Source organism: Notothenia rossii (assembly GCF_949606895.1).
Source record: "Notothenia rossii genome assembly, chromosome: 3".
NCBI classification, from domain to species: domain Eukaryota; kingdom Metazoa; phylum Chordata; class Actinopteri; order Perciformes; family Nototheniidae; genus Notothenia; species Notothenia rossii.
The window spans coordinates 64,088,486-64,103,642 of record NC_136901.1 but is presented as its reverse complement, the minus strand read 5'-3'; the positions used below and the strand labels follow the sequence as shown (position 1 = coordinate 64,103,642).

At 42.2% G+C, this 15,157-nt stretch overlaps 1 protein-coding gene and 1 long non-coding RNA gene across 2 annotated transcripts; one reads left to right on the top strand and one right to left on the bottom strand.

The window, feature by feature from the left end:
* Positions 1–5,017: 5,017 nt before the first annotated feature.
* LOC307033337 lies at positions 5,018–13,264 on the top strand. Its single transcript, XR_013806472.1, has 3 exons — positions 5,018–6,268; positions 12,649–12,716; positions 12,848–13,264. It is a non-coding gene; the product is annotated as an uncharacterized lncRNA (long non-coding RNA).
* LOC307034532 (putative nuclease HARBI1) lies at positions 9,610–11,760 on the bottom strand (the record flags this gene model as incomplete). The annotated part of the gene is made up of 5 exons (XM_079673358.1): positions 9,610–9,889; positions 9,982–10,187; positions 10,291–10,574; positions 10,680–11,124; positions 11,713–11,760. The coding sequence occupies 4 exons, from the start codon at positions 11,758–11,760 to the stop codon at positions 9,984–9,986; spliced, it is 981 nt and encodes a 326-aa protein (XP_079529484.1). The 3' UTR covers positions 9,610–9,889; positions 9,982–9,983.
* Positions 13,265–15,157: the final 1,893 nt, after the last annotated feature.

The following is a 15,157-nucleotide window of genomic DNA, read 5'->3' as shown; positions in this document are numbered from 1 at the left end:
CTAACTCTCATCATACTACTTCCCTGATGGCTCCCACAGGATTGTTGACATCCTCCTGGATTCATCTTCTTATTATGATGTTACGTCCAGGTCTAGGGGATCCTAGGTGCAGGATAAAGTTGCACTCTCCCCACTTTTCCCACTCCCAAGAACACGGACGCAGAGACAAGGGAATGTCGTTTGGTAAATTCAATTACCAAAATGATACACACACAGGAGTAACAAAACCACAAAACAAATGAACCTTTTAACTAGGGCCGGGACTTTAACGCGTTAATTAAGATGAATTAATTAGACAAAAATTAACGCATTTTAATCGCACTTATTTTTGCACCGCGGAACGTTTCTCACTGGATGAGTTTCAGGGGTACCGATTATACTGGAGCACCAACTAACGTTCATGACTTCAGACAACAACAAACCACAGTGAACAATAGTCGAACGAAGAAGCTGATGAGACCGCTTTGGTTGGCCCCGTGGATGGGACATTTTGTTTTAAAAAACGGACGGATGGAAGCGTCGATAAGAGCAAGGTTGTTTGCAAATTATGCAAAAAGGAATTTGTATATCACCGCAGCACATCAAGCCTCAAGTATCACCTCAATGCAAAACATAGCAGCTAGCGTGGAAGCTAGCGTGGACGTTAGCCCGACTCGGAGTACAAGGACCCACACCCAATTCGCGTTGATCAAACAGTGGCCTATGCAACAGAGAGATTTTATTTTTCATCAGGATATTGGAAGAATAGAGGGATTGAGGTCAATCACTGGCACTTTTTTTATTTTATTTTAAATGGTACAGTACACTTTATGTTGAACTATTTATTATGTTGTTGGTGCAAATGGCACTTTATGTTGAACTGTTTATTGTTTTGGCCAAAGTTATTGAGAGAGTTGGACTGAAATGTATTAGATTTTTTAAATCAACTGTTGGTAAATCAACAAAGTCTGTTATGGCCTCTGAAGCAACAGAGAGATGTTTTCTAATAGTCAGGGTTTCCAATGTTCTGAATGTAATTAAAGTATTGTGTTTTACTTAAAAAACAAAGTGTTATAGTTTACAGAAGGTCTACCTACCTATAGGCTACATGAATCTCTGAAATGTACTATATTCCTAAATATGCTATTGCTACACTTTATGGCCAGTGTACCACCTTGAAAAAAATAAACAATGTTTTGTTGCTTAAGCTTATGTATTCAGTCATTATTCAATGGTATACTAAAATCCATGTGAAAAAAATTGCTTCTCACTGTTCTCAGGTCAAATATTTATATGTGATTAAAAATGCGATTAATTGCGATTAATTAATTACAAAGCCTGTAATTAATTAGATTAATTTTTTTAATCGAGTCCCGGCCCTACTTTTAACACAAAAATCTTACATAACGAATGAGACAAAAATAAACGTACAGGCTTCTTACCTACTCTAGCATAAAAACAGGAGAAAACAAATGAATCAAAAGAAAATGGTTTTGCACTCCTGAGAACAAAATAAAGCGTGTCTGCAAAGTCAGGTAAAGTAGCTTTTTTCCTCAAGTCTCACCACAAGAAGGGAAGGACAGGTATACGGTAAAAAATGCGTACACAGCACAACAGGACAGATATCTTTAACGCAATTGTTTGGGAGTAGGAGAAGTCGAGTCAGAGAGAGCGGCCGAGGAACTGCACGGCTGCAGCTTAATATGCTCTCGTCTCCTCAGGTGGACCAATCAGCCTGTCGAGGGCAGCCAATCTGCTACCTGGCACCACCTGTTTAATCACACACAGCCATACAGACACAGGAGGAGGAAGAAATATCTGCACACAATATACTTAACGACCCAGGGTCGTAACATAGACACATGTATTTCCAAACATTTGGACTACCTATGTTGCTATTTACACGTCTGTCCGTCCTGGGAAAGGGATCCCTCCTCTGTTGCTCTCCCTGAGGTTTCTTCCATTTTTCCCCGTTAACTGTTGGGTTTCTTTGGAAGTGTTTCCTTGTCTGATGTTAGGGTCAAAGGACAGAGGGTGTCATATTCATATTCTTTACAAACTGTAAAGTCCACTGAGACACATGTAAAATGTGTGATATTGGTCTATATAAATCAACTTTGATTGATGGAAGTTTACAAAATCCTGAGTATTCACTGAGGAATGAGCAAGTAACAAATCTGAACCGATGGTTAAAGAGTTATTGGCAGGCAATAGTACCTGAGTAACTCTGATTCAAGAACTACAAAGAAGGTAACAAACCAGCTTGCGATAACTTCTAAAATAATGCTGAATCAGTAGCTGACTATTAAGTTCAATGTGATCTGACTTAAAATATTTTGGAAATGTATTTTGTCTCCAATTGGTGAATTTTGATTAGATCTCATTACAACTGGTCTAATAGTTTGCTATGATTCTCAACTTGGGGGGACAAGTCCCACACAAATGGCGATACAAGATGGTAACCAGGATTCCAAAACCAGACAATCTGTCGAAGTCAATGACATATTGTTATCTGGCCACTGTTAACAGGGCAACAAGGAACTCTGCACTCTGTCAAGGTTTTTTTCTTTATGGCATGGCAACGTTACGATCAGTAAGATCTGTTGGCCTTTTTTTTATTGTTTTGCTCACACTTGTTCTGAAGTCTGCCACACATATTATTCTTACCTACATGTGAAATTAAATATTTTCATGAATCATAGATTTAACTGCTGTGCCACCAAAAAGACAGACGCAGGGCTATGAATATATTTTTCAAATAAATTATAAACACAGTTAGTTGGTCTGCATTATCAATACATCAGTTATTGATGTGTGTGTCAGACATTTGAATTTCCTCAAGAAGAAGTCAAATATGAATGTGGAAGTCTGGTTTGATATATAACAAAATCAATTTCAACTAAATGTACTACATTTTCCTTCTTTAAAATATAATAAAAAGATAGCACACTATTTTTGAATCACTATTCTCCTCATGTTTCTACAAAACAGAAGGGAAGTTCGACTGGTTGAAAGGCCTTAGGTTGAGCAGGGGTATTGACATGTCTTTATAAATTCTTTATAGGTGTTTTGGTTACGGTCCAGAGAGAAATACTAGCTGTGTTTGTGAGGCCTCTTGTAGTTCTTTATAGAACCTGACAGCTTTGCACTCTGTGTTGTTGTTTTATTGAAAAGCTATTTTAGTATCAATACTTGACAAATGCTTGACTCCCCCCTGAGTCCTTACATTTGCAGTTCAGCAGTGCCAAATTTCAGTTCAGTTTTCACTGAACAGGAATAACTCAATCTAGAAAATTTAACATACAGCAGCTATTCCCAAATCTTGTCAAATGTGTTTAGGACAAAATTATGTTCCAAATACACAAAGAAATGTTGAAAATGCTGGGTTTCCACACTAAATGCCCTCATACTGTAGAATAGATCATGATCAAACCTAATCATATGTTATTGTTTATGTCTGGATAGATTAACACCACACATTTGCTTTAAATGGTAAACTCTTTATTTTATTGTAATCTGACATTATTTCAAACATTTTAGCACAGCTAACACAAGTATTTGTTTGTAGTATTTACCTTCTTTGTCTCTTGAGTTTGACAAACCACCTGCTTCCATGTCAAAGGGGGGATTTGGGTTTTGTCAGTGTCCTTTGTATATTCTGTTACTATTAATTATCCCTTGGTTTCAACTTGGTTTATATAGGTTTCTTGGTTTTTCATTGTAGCAGGTCAGTTTGTTGACCTATTTTATAGGCCTAGTTATTAGAAATTATTGATTGATGATGTTTGCTTTGGACTTTTGGGTAAATAAAAAAACCCAGTTTATTTAAACCACTCGAGTCCTGTTGCCTTACTGATTGGTCCCTGACAATTGGTGGCAGTGGTGATCATTCAGTGGAGGACACAGGTTTTTTCTTTAAAAAAAAATGATGCAGCGTGGAGGGAAAATTGGAAGGAAACCCCTTTCAAATGTCGAGGAAAAGCAAGCCAATAGTGAAGAGGAGGACAATGGGGCCTCTGGAGTGGTAGAAAGCGTTGAAGGTAAGTAGCCATCCATGTTGGACCTGGTGGCCCTGCTTCAGGCTCATATGGGGCAGACGGAGGCTCAGAGCGAGATAACGACAAGACAGGAACAGCGTTTTAAAACAATGCAACAGCAGTTTCAGCTTTTTGCAGTTAGAAGTTAAGGCCAGAACATCTCCAGTACCAGATTCTCTGTCCGCAGACCCTGATCCATCAGATGTGGAAGTCTTACCATCCACCAACAACCATCCTCAGGCGCAAGCTGAGCCTTTTACCATGGCTGCCCGTCCAAACCTTGCAGGTCAGTCTCGCATGAGCTCAGAATGGAAAAATTAACGGACAATGATGACATTGAACGGATTGCTATAGCATGCCGGTGGCAGAAAGCAGATTGGGGTTTTCATTTGTTACCATTGTTTACTGACAAAGCTAGAGGTGCTTATGTGCATATGGACATTGATTATTCCCTTGACTATGACCACCTAAAATCTGCTATTCTTTCTAAGTATGACAACAACCCTGAGACCTACAGGCAAAGATTTCGTTCCTTGGAGTTTAACCCTGACGAGAGCCCCAAGGAGTTGTATGTAAGACTCAAGGAGCTTTATGGGAAATGGATCCAACTAAAAGGTAAAGCCATACAGGAAATTGATGAAATAATCAGACCAGATCAATATTTGAGCATTTTGTCCCCTGAGCTTCAAGTCTGGATCCGAGAGAGTGACCCAGGCTGCTAGACTGGCTGATGTCTTTGTTGCTGCCCGTAATAAAGGACAACAATGGAGCTACAACTCATGGAGTTCAAAGGATCGACACAAACCAGCTCGATGATACGATCAGGAGGCACGCTCCGGTGTGGGTAAGCCTCCCATGTGGGAAAAGCAGTCAGCTAGCTGCCCATTTAAACCTCTTGGTAAAAAGCCAATTTGTTATCTTTGTGGAAAAGCCCCCAAAATGCAGCCAAAATGACACAATGTGCTTTGTGCCTCGCCCTCATTTTGAGCATGTGCGTAAGGATGACCAGTCTATTGAGACGACACTCATAGAAGTTAATGGACAGATTATCAAGGCCTTGCTGGATTCTGGGAGTAGTCAGAATCTTGTACACCGGAAGTTTGTACCACCCAACATTATCAGCACAAGAGACACCATCCCAATCTGTTGTGTGCATGGAGATGATAAAAGCTATTCAACAGCTGACATATACATACAAGTAGAGGGTCAAACTTACCTCTTGAACATTGGGGTTTTTGATAACTTGCCTTATCCAGCGGTGCTGGGGCGAGATCTTCCAGTGCTTTTTGATTTGTTGGAGGGGAAGCAAAGCCAAACATGTAATGTTGTCGTTACTAGAGCACAGATAAAATCCCCAAATGAGCACTCTGAGACTCTTAGTGCTTTACCTTTTCTCAATGAGGAGCTTGACACAACATCCGGGAGACTTCGGAAAACTCGCAGACAGAAGAGGCAGGAAAAGTTCCAACACACAGTTGTGAACCCACCATCCAGCACTGAGCCAGATTTAACCTTACAGTTTCGAATGCCAGCCAATATCATGGAAAGGCAGAAAGCTGATCCATCCCTAGTTTCTCTTTTTCAGACAGCGAAGGAAAAGAGCCAGGGGCTGAGCTGGGCTTCAACGAAGATGAGTATGTTCTGCAATATTGCATTCTCTACCGTCAGCAGGGGTCAGTGTTGCAACTAGTGGTCGCCCAAGCAGTTAGAGAGAGCATTCTCTCATTGGGGCACTCTATCCCCTGGGCTGGCCACCTAGGTAAGCATAAAACCATAGCTCGCATCCAACGGTATTTTCACTGGCCTGCGAAGAGAGGTCACTCAATTCTGCAGAAGTTGTCCTCAGTGCCAAATAACATCTGCTAGAACCCCCTCCTGAGCTCCACTGCAGCCTTTACCCATCCTTCACACCCCATTTGAGCGCCTTGGGATGGACATTTGTGGTCCTGTTGAGAAGAGCAAGGGGGGAAACCGGTAAATGCTGGTCATAACAGATTACGCCACAAAGTACCCAGAGATTTTTCCATAGAAATCCATAAAAGCAAAATCAGTTGTTTTCTGTTTGGTTCAGTTCTTTTCAAGATTAAGTTTCCCTCAAGAAATATTAACTTATCAGGGAACTAACTTCATGTCCACTCTGCTGAAACAGGTGTATCACTTGCTGGGTATACGGAGCCTGAGGACCACACCATATCATCCCCAAACTGATGGTTTGACGGAGCATTTCAACCAAACCCTGAAGCAGATGCTACGTAAGTTTGTCAACAACAGTGGTACAGACTGGGATCAGTGGCTGACATACCTGCTCTTTGCTTATAGGATAGTACCCCAAGCCTCCAATTTTTTCTATAAAGGGCCGCTCTATGATGGAGCGAGCCCTGGCATGATGCTGGTTGAAGCGGCTCTGCACCCTCCCTTGCAGTGGTCCTCTATATGGGGTGATAATGGCCACAGGTCCTTCTATGCACGGGTAGCCACCATCACCCACAATAAAGAATCCTAAAAAGAGAGAGAAGATCTTTAGTATACTAACAGTCATTGATGGATTTACAAGAATCTTTGGTCCCACCTGAGGGAGGATACAGAGCCTCTTTGTAAATTGTGCTGTTCTTCAAGACTCTGGTGTCATGGACTGAGCCAGGATACCCACAAAGGTGTTGAGAAAGAAGCCCTTCCCATCAAACACTGCCTGTAATTGTATGGATGGGAAGAGCTTTCTGTTAAGGTAATCCTGGCCCAGTGGTCCTGGGGGGATCTTTATGCGGACATAGCAGCCACCAATGGCCCCCACACACCAGGAGAATACTGGGCTGTTGGCCAGCCTTGCAAATGCTTGGCAAACCTTCTCCAGTTCTCCAGGGGGGGGGGCAGTTTGATGACCTCCTGGCGAAGGGCTGTTATCTTCTCTACTCCAGTGTGCACCAGTCTGCAGACGGTAGACTTGGGGACATCAAAGGCCCGGGACACCACACTGTACGACAAGCCGTGTGCCAACCAATAAATTGTCATTAAAATATTGACCTCATGTGACCAGCCTTGTGTGCCCTTTGATGGCAGGATCCTCAGCAGGGCCTCCAGAGACTGGCGCCCCAGTCTGTAGTCCTGCATGAGGTCCTTCTGGCCTTCAAAGAACACAGCAAGGACTGGCACATGTGGATTCATAATTGCTTGGATGGGATCGGCATCCATCTGTAAAATAAAGATACCTGTTGCCTTCAGCACCTAGCTTTTACTAAGCTCCGACAATTAATTGATCTTACATTAAATTGCTGTTGTTGGTGAAACCAGTCATACTGCACCAGACTAGTGTGATGCTTACCTCCATTAAATAAATAGCCTGTTGTAGTCGTGCCCGACGGTGCCTGGACTGCTCCTGCATGATGGACAACAGTAACACATGCAATGGCATGATGAGACATCTTGTGTTTGGTAAGGTTGAACCTCTTTCTATCCAAAACGTATATAGGCCTGGTACCTTCTTCCTAAATGACCTTCATGGGTTTCAGCTGGTAGTTTGTCACTGACCTGATTAGCTTTTAATTCAGCTGGCGCGCCGCAGTCCTTAAGTAGGCTACTATTTAAAATGTGAATTTGCTACATATCCACACAAACAAAGTGTGCAATCCAATGAGTGTTAATCTAACTGGGTTTTGATAACATCTCTTTTTATTCTCTCAATTATTTTATTTCTATTGTGCACTCTAATCAATATTAATCAAACTATTGTTCGTTTATACATTTTAAGAACAGCGTTTATCTTTTTTGAGAATGAGTTCTTATTTGATTTTATTTATTTGGGTCTACAACAGATGATACAAACGTTTGTGTCAGTAAATGTGTACTAACAGAGGCGGGGGTGTTTGTGAAAATAACGGGGACAGAGCTGCTGTCAGACGACATCACAAAGGATGTCGCTTCACGTGACGCTCCGGAGGAAAGGACGTCCCATTGCTCTTAAAACTCATTTCCCTGCTTCTCATGGTTTCCTTGTGTCTCTCCATGCACCCCTGGTGGGAGGGACTAGTCGCAGGGAAACGATGCAAGTGAGGGACGCAAGGAATCCATTTAGCCGAAGTGAGATGCACCCTGTGTTTACATTAGCAAGCATCGCTAACACTCAGAGCTAACCTGTACTGGAGAGAATAGCTGTGTCCCAATTCAGCGGCCGCATCCTCCTGAGCATGCATTCGGAGTCCGCATACGTCACTTCCGCCAAACGAAGGCTGTCCCAATTCAAAAAAAAGACAAGACTCCTCCGAATGCGGCCCGCAAATGCACCCTTCTTTCCCCAGATTTAGAGGATACATCTGATGTACACTCCGCGGTCTACCATATCCCAGGATGCAACGGGTGACGGTGACGAATGAGTTTTTAAAAAAATATATGGCTTGTAACGTCCCATCAACGGCTACAACGGTTTCAGCTGGATTCGTTTTGAAATGTAAGTATGGGGTTTCAACTCACCCAAATAGTAAACGACATGAAAGAAAAGTAAACCTATTTAATTTGTGTATTTAAATATACGGGTTAGCTGTGTTCTTTATATTACATACATAAAATAATATGAAGTGAAAATATTTCTAAACCCTGTTTGGTTTTCATATTGTTGGGATTCATTATAAAGCTAATTTATTTATTTAACTGCTTTTGTTATACAAATCTTACTGCAACAATTTTGTTTTGATAGGGAGCAAGGAGCAGACTACGCAATTTATCCAGATGCGCGGGGAGAATGAAGCCCTCTTCACGGGGGCCAAATTCTCCGCCAGCATCGCTTGGAGGTAAGGCACAATATCCACTTTGTATGGTTCTTATTTTATGAATCATCCCTCATTTCATACAGTCCATTCTAATAACACAACTAGTATATGGGACAATGCCTTATTTCTTTGTTGTATTTGTGTAGGGATGGCTCCATGCCACCATTAAAAACAGAAAGAAGATTTCTTCCTAAGTGTGTGTGTCCTTGTGACATTGTTATTGTTTTATTCATAATACTAGATTTTTGACTGCTCTCTCTGTAATTAGGACGGTTTTGGAAGATATGGGCCTGCAGGGAAGTGTTAGGCTAAGAAGAAGTGGGACAACTTAAAAAATATATATAAAGTATGTGAGTTTTACAAGTTAATAAACATATTTGCTGACATTTGTTTATCTGCTGGTGTTTTTTTTTGTACTGCCATGATTGTTTTACTCTGCCTTTAGGATTGCAAATACCCAGGGTCAGGAGAGGGAGTCAGTGGGAAACCCACTGCTGCAACTTGGCCATGGTTTATCCAAATGGACGAGATATTAGGACAGAGGCCCTCCATCTGCCCCCCTGTCCTAATGTCCTCCATGCCAGAGGACACGCCACGGCCAAGTGCAGCAGTGGGGGACCAAGAGGAGGACGAGGATGAGGATCGAGTTGAGGCAGGGCCATCCCGGCCTAAGAAAAAAAAACAGGATGGGCTAATGGACCTCATCCGAGAAGACATGCAGCTGCAGAGGGAGGCAGCCCAGGAGAGCAGGGAGAACATCAACAGGCTTTTTACTCTGCTAGAAAGATTAGTGGACAAATAATGTAATAAATAAATAAATGTAATGAGCAATATGAAACTTATGATTTATTTAATTGAACAACATAACATACAAATAAAATAACATACAAATAAAACAACATTTAAACTATATACATATTCAGGCTGAGCAGGGAGTCCCAGGTGGTGCTGCTGGACCTGGCTGCCACAATTAAGACCCTGGTGTCCTCTGACGGTGGGTGGGGCTTCATTTTGGGGTGGTCTCCAGAGCTGTTGGGGATGCTTCTCTCCACGGTACATCGGATTGTTGGGCTAGGGTTCGCAGGGCGGACGCAATCGACGGCTGCCATGTCACTAAGATGTTTTCAGCAGCAGATAGGAACAAAAGATGTATATAAATATTGCACAAGGTTATTATATCACAGCTCGTCAATTGTTCTACATACATTTACACATAATCGTGGTCACCAGGAACCTCCTCCAGGGCAGACACCTCTGCAGACAGTTGGTCCCGCCAAGGAGCACCACTGACTGCCTCCAACACATTCTCCCCCTCATCCTCCGCTACATCCTCCACAATGTCCTCTTCTGGGGCCATGATGTCGCCGGCCCCAATGCAGATGTTGTGGAGGACGGCACATGCTGTTATGATCTGAAATGTTTAAATTGGCAGAAATATATATATATATATGTTATACCTCATGTCAGATCTACTCTTCAGTATTATCAGAATGTCCTAATGAGTGATTACTTACTTGAGGAACAAAGGTGTGGTGCACCTCCAGCGCTTGCCGGAAGATACTCCTGAATCTTGTTTTCATCATCCCGAAGGCACGCTCGATGATGCAGCGTGCCCGGGAGTGATGGCTGGTGAAGCGCTGGGGTCCCACACCTTGCAGCGGCCGTTTGTAGGGAGTGATGAGGGGAAGTGGATGTTGGAGGCAGGGGTACCCCCCGTCTGCGAGGATATAGTGCCCTGGAGGAGGGTAGAGTGCCCGCCGATAGAGTGGGCTGTGGCGGAGCACTCTAGAGTCGTGGACTGACCCAGGTCAGCCCATGTATGTGTCAATGAAGCGGCCCTGATGGTCACAAACAGCCTGCAGCAAAATTGAGCTGAACAGTTTCCTGTTTCTGTAACAGTGACCATCAGGGCCGCTTGGTGGTACGATGCGAACATGGCAGCCGTCGATTGCTCCAGTAGCTTTCCTCAAGGCTCTGTGTCTGGCCAGCCCTGCAAACCCACACGACACAGCCTCCAGGTCTTCTTCTGTCCTGGGGAGGTGGATGACCTGGTGACGAATGGCCACCACCTCCTCAGTCACTCTGTGGACAATCCGATGTACCGTGGATCTAGGCATCCCAAAAACTCTGGAGACCACCCTGTATGATGCCCCACTTGCCAGCCAGAACAGGAACACCAGGGTCTCAATTGTGACCCCCCAGCCGTGTCTCCTGTCCTGACCCAGGAGGTCCAGCAACACCTTCAGGGACTCCCTGCTCAGCCTGAAATCAGGGCGTGTATCCTGGTCATTGAAAAACCTGTCCAGGACAGGGACGCTTAAATTGATCCTGCAATACAGGGGCCTTGGCTGGTAGAGGGAAAGGTTGAGAAAAAAGGGTTAAATAAGTGAAGAGTATTTTTTTTCTGTGTTTATGTGTATAAATATATCTATTGACATGTTTATATATATATATGTTTATTGATATATACACACATAAATATATACGATATATTTATATATACACAAGCTATACTCAACCTGAAATTAAATTTCTATCAGTATTATATGCTAATAACATTACTGTTAGCTAAAAATACAGATACATATATTCTTTGTTTGTGTATAAATATATCTCTATAGACATGTTTATATTTTGGAACATAATATGGCGTTTAATCACGGCTGCGTTAAACTGTGTTTCTGCCTCTTCACAGAGCTCACCGCTCCAAAGGGGCGCGGCCAGGAGCAGCTCGGTTACATTTAAAGCTACGGACCCAGAACTGGGGTTACGTACTGTAACCCAGCTTCTATGAGTATAGGCGCAGCCCTCTAAGGCTATCGCTATTGGGTAATCCCACTGCACGTGTGCAGCACTGACAGACTTAATCCACGCCCACCTATGACGTGGGCCCCACCTACGGACTCACTTCCGTATAAATTGGAAGTAGTCCCTACAATCTGCTCCCACACAAACAGCTTTTCTTCAGCTATTCGCGGAGCCATTGGGGCCCGTACCTTAGAGGGCTGCGCCTTAACTCATAGAAGCTGGGTTACAGTACGTAACCCCAGTTCTATTTCATAATGCTTCACCCTCAAAGGCTATCGCTATTGGGTTAAGGGCGAAGCAGGATGTAGTCCACTTCCCACTGGTCCGTCCATTACCAGAAGCACAAAAACACGCCTACTCAATTAATAACCCATGCGTAATGGGGCATCACATTCCCAGGGAATATAGCATTTTAAAAATGAATATTCTCCATACGGGAAAGAAGGTAGGCTAAATAGGCTACCTGTCGTTTATGAAAAGTAGAGACCAAAGTCCCACTTGTTAAAACGATCAAAGACGGGGAAAAGGGCAGCTCTCTAAGTGCCGACAGGCAGGAGAGAGGGCACGCAGTTGAGTCCCCGAAATGACTCACTCTGACAGGACACTCAGTACTGAGTGTGTCAGAGAGGAATGGGAGACATCCCTCAAATACAAATGAATAAAAGAACAGGGGGAAGACCAAGATGCAGCAGTGCAAATGTCTTCCACTGTCATTCCTCCGTGCAACGCCGTGGTGGAGGAAATTCCTCTGGTGCCGTGCGCTTTGATGTTCTCCGGGGGATCCACCCCAGAGGAGACGCCTGTGACACAGCCTCACACAGCAGTATTATCTTTGGTCATCTCAGGCTCAGCAGTGGTATGGCCATTCAAACAAGCATCCCATGTTAGGACTGAGAGCAGCTTGGTTCCATTTCAATGATGTATACAATAACTTTTGACCAGTGATAACAGTGTGGTCACTTTTCATCGTGCAAGTCTGGTTGCTACTTAAGTGTTCATAGTTGTATTTATTTTATTTCTAATATGACTAATACTCTATGTGGAACCTGCTTTGATGTTCACAGATTGCTACTACCACACTCCCCTAGAAACTTTCCCCATCAGGAGTGTAATAAAAGAAAGAATGAGAAAGGTTAGACGGGAATAAAAGTAATGCATAGGGTGTGCTTTATGATTTACAAACTTCCAACACAATTGTTTGCTAAATAGCTAATATGCGTTTGGTCCTTCCGAAATTAGAGATTTGTTTTCTTCTCTTGATAGGGAAAAGCAGAAATGTTGGTGGAGTGGGAGCCCTGTCCAGTATGGTATATATCTTCCAGTTACTTGGCTTCATGTCATCTGATGTAGTCCCATGTTGGAGAACAAACACATGATATTTAACAAATGCAAAACATCCAAATCTACCACCAGTCCTCTTATATATTTCACTGCTGTTATTCTGAAGCAGCTGAAGTAGTGTAGGAACAAATGATTGTTTAACTTCATTGTTGTTAATGTATGTGTTTTTGTTTGTTTTTATTGTTTGTTAGAACATTTGTTTTCATTTCTATGTTCACTTTTTCTATATGGTAAATGAAACATTTACTTATATAAATTGAGTTATAAGATGTTTGCTTCACACATGGTTTATGCTTTTCGGAAAGACGAAACCAGTAACTGTAACTAACATTATTCCATTCTGTTTTCAGTGGCAAGGAGTGGGCTCATTCCTGGCAGCCGAAGAATTCTCCATGATAATGCATAAAAATAAAATCTGTTATTTGAACACCAGTTTTGTTTTTGCACGTTTGTTCTCTTGTTTATATGCTCCATTTGAGTCATATTTGTCACGTCACAGATACGGTACCCGAACTCAGATCGCCACCCAAACGATACTGCCGTTGCTAAGGAGGCAAAAGTGCAAATTTGTATTTTATATTTTTTTAAACACAGGGTTTGGTTTCGGATCGTGCCCGATTGACGGATTTCTGAAAGGGAATGGAGCCTATACGGCCGTCAACGCAAGACAAGTCGAACGAGTCCACGCACACACGCCGGAAGAACTACAAATATGTCAGCTCTGTGTACTTTGTAACGATTGTTGGGCGCGTATCTAATGGGAATTGTAGTTTGTAGCACTGCTCTCATATCATTTCAATGTATGTTTTGAGCTGAGGTGCCAACTCAACATACAATGTTGATGAAATTAATGAGATTTGGTGATGATTCATGGTTTTTGTGTTAATGTAATAGCAGTTAAAACAGGACCGGTCAAATTTGACCGCGAACACCAAAGTAAGGGGGGGAAACGAATACAATAGGAGGGTTTTAATGTAACCATTGCTTATGACATTGATGATATTTTAAATCAGAAAAACATATTCCCTAAAATGTGGAAGCTCTGGATGCCATACAAATGAATAGTTGATATTTTTGTAGGGCCACAACTTTGGCACTAGAGCACCTAGTGTTATCAAACGCATTTCAATGGTGAAACTATCCAAAAATATTGCATATGACAACATTTTCCACAACGATGAAAGGCGTGTAAGCCAAAAAAAACGTATTCTGGTTCCATCATGGGTAACCCCACCCATCCTCTCCACCTGCAGCTGGACAGACAGATAACCCCCCCCCACCTGGACAGACAGGAGCTCCTTCTCCAACAGACTGCTGCAGCTCCGCTGTCACAGGAACCGATACAGGAAAACATTCCTGCCCACTGCAATAACTCTCTACACAACACGTTCTCACTTCCAACCGGTCACATGTTGACGGACGGTCAACTCCTTGCAGTATCAATACTAATTCGGCTGAGTTTTATATTTGATCCAATCGGTATATTGGTATATTTACACCATAACGGTGCACAGCTGATAGAAAGGGACACCTAGTGGTTAAAGCACGTTATTGAAATGTATTATTTTTATTATTAGATATTAATAGGAGACACAGACAGACAAACTAATAAGGCTTTATTTAAAAATTAAAGAATACTTTAGGTTAAGGTCTTATTTTTAATAAGAAAAAAGCTTTGGGGGTATACATATTAAGCCTGACAAAGTACTAATATATTGCTTTCCTGCAATGTTAACTACTGTATGTTTAAGCACTTATTTTAACTGATATTATACATATGTATTATACTCATATAAGATGTATGTAGATAGTATAAGAAATGTGCAGAATATGACTTGATGAGTTTAATGGTGGAGGTATACACACATATTGATAGATGTCTTGTAATGCACTGTTGAGGAACCTGCGACCCAAGTTGTTCATCTCCGACCTTGTCAGGTATTGAACATTCAATAAATAAAGAACACAGAATTATTAAATATGCAACACAGAATTTGTGTGATTATACTAAATGATTTGCAAATAAACACCACTGCATATTTACAACTGTTACACATGCTGATGTAACGCAAATGTTTCCAACTTGGGATCAATAAAGTATATCTTATCTTAAGATGATCGATGGCTACTGCCATATTTGCAAAATTTGCCTCTGAACCTTGACAAGTGCATGTTTCAGGCTTATCAATTTACAACAGGAGGGGTCACAGACATAAGACGAGCTGTTAAATA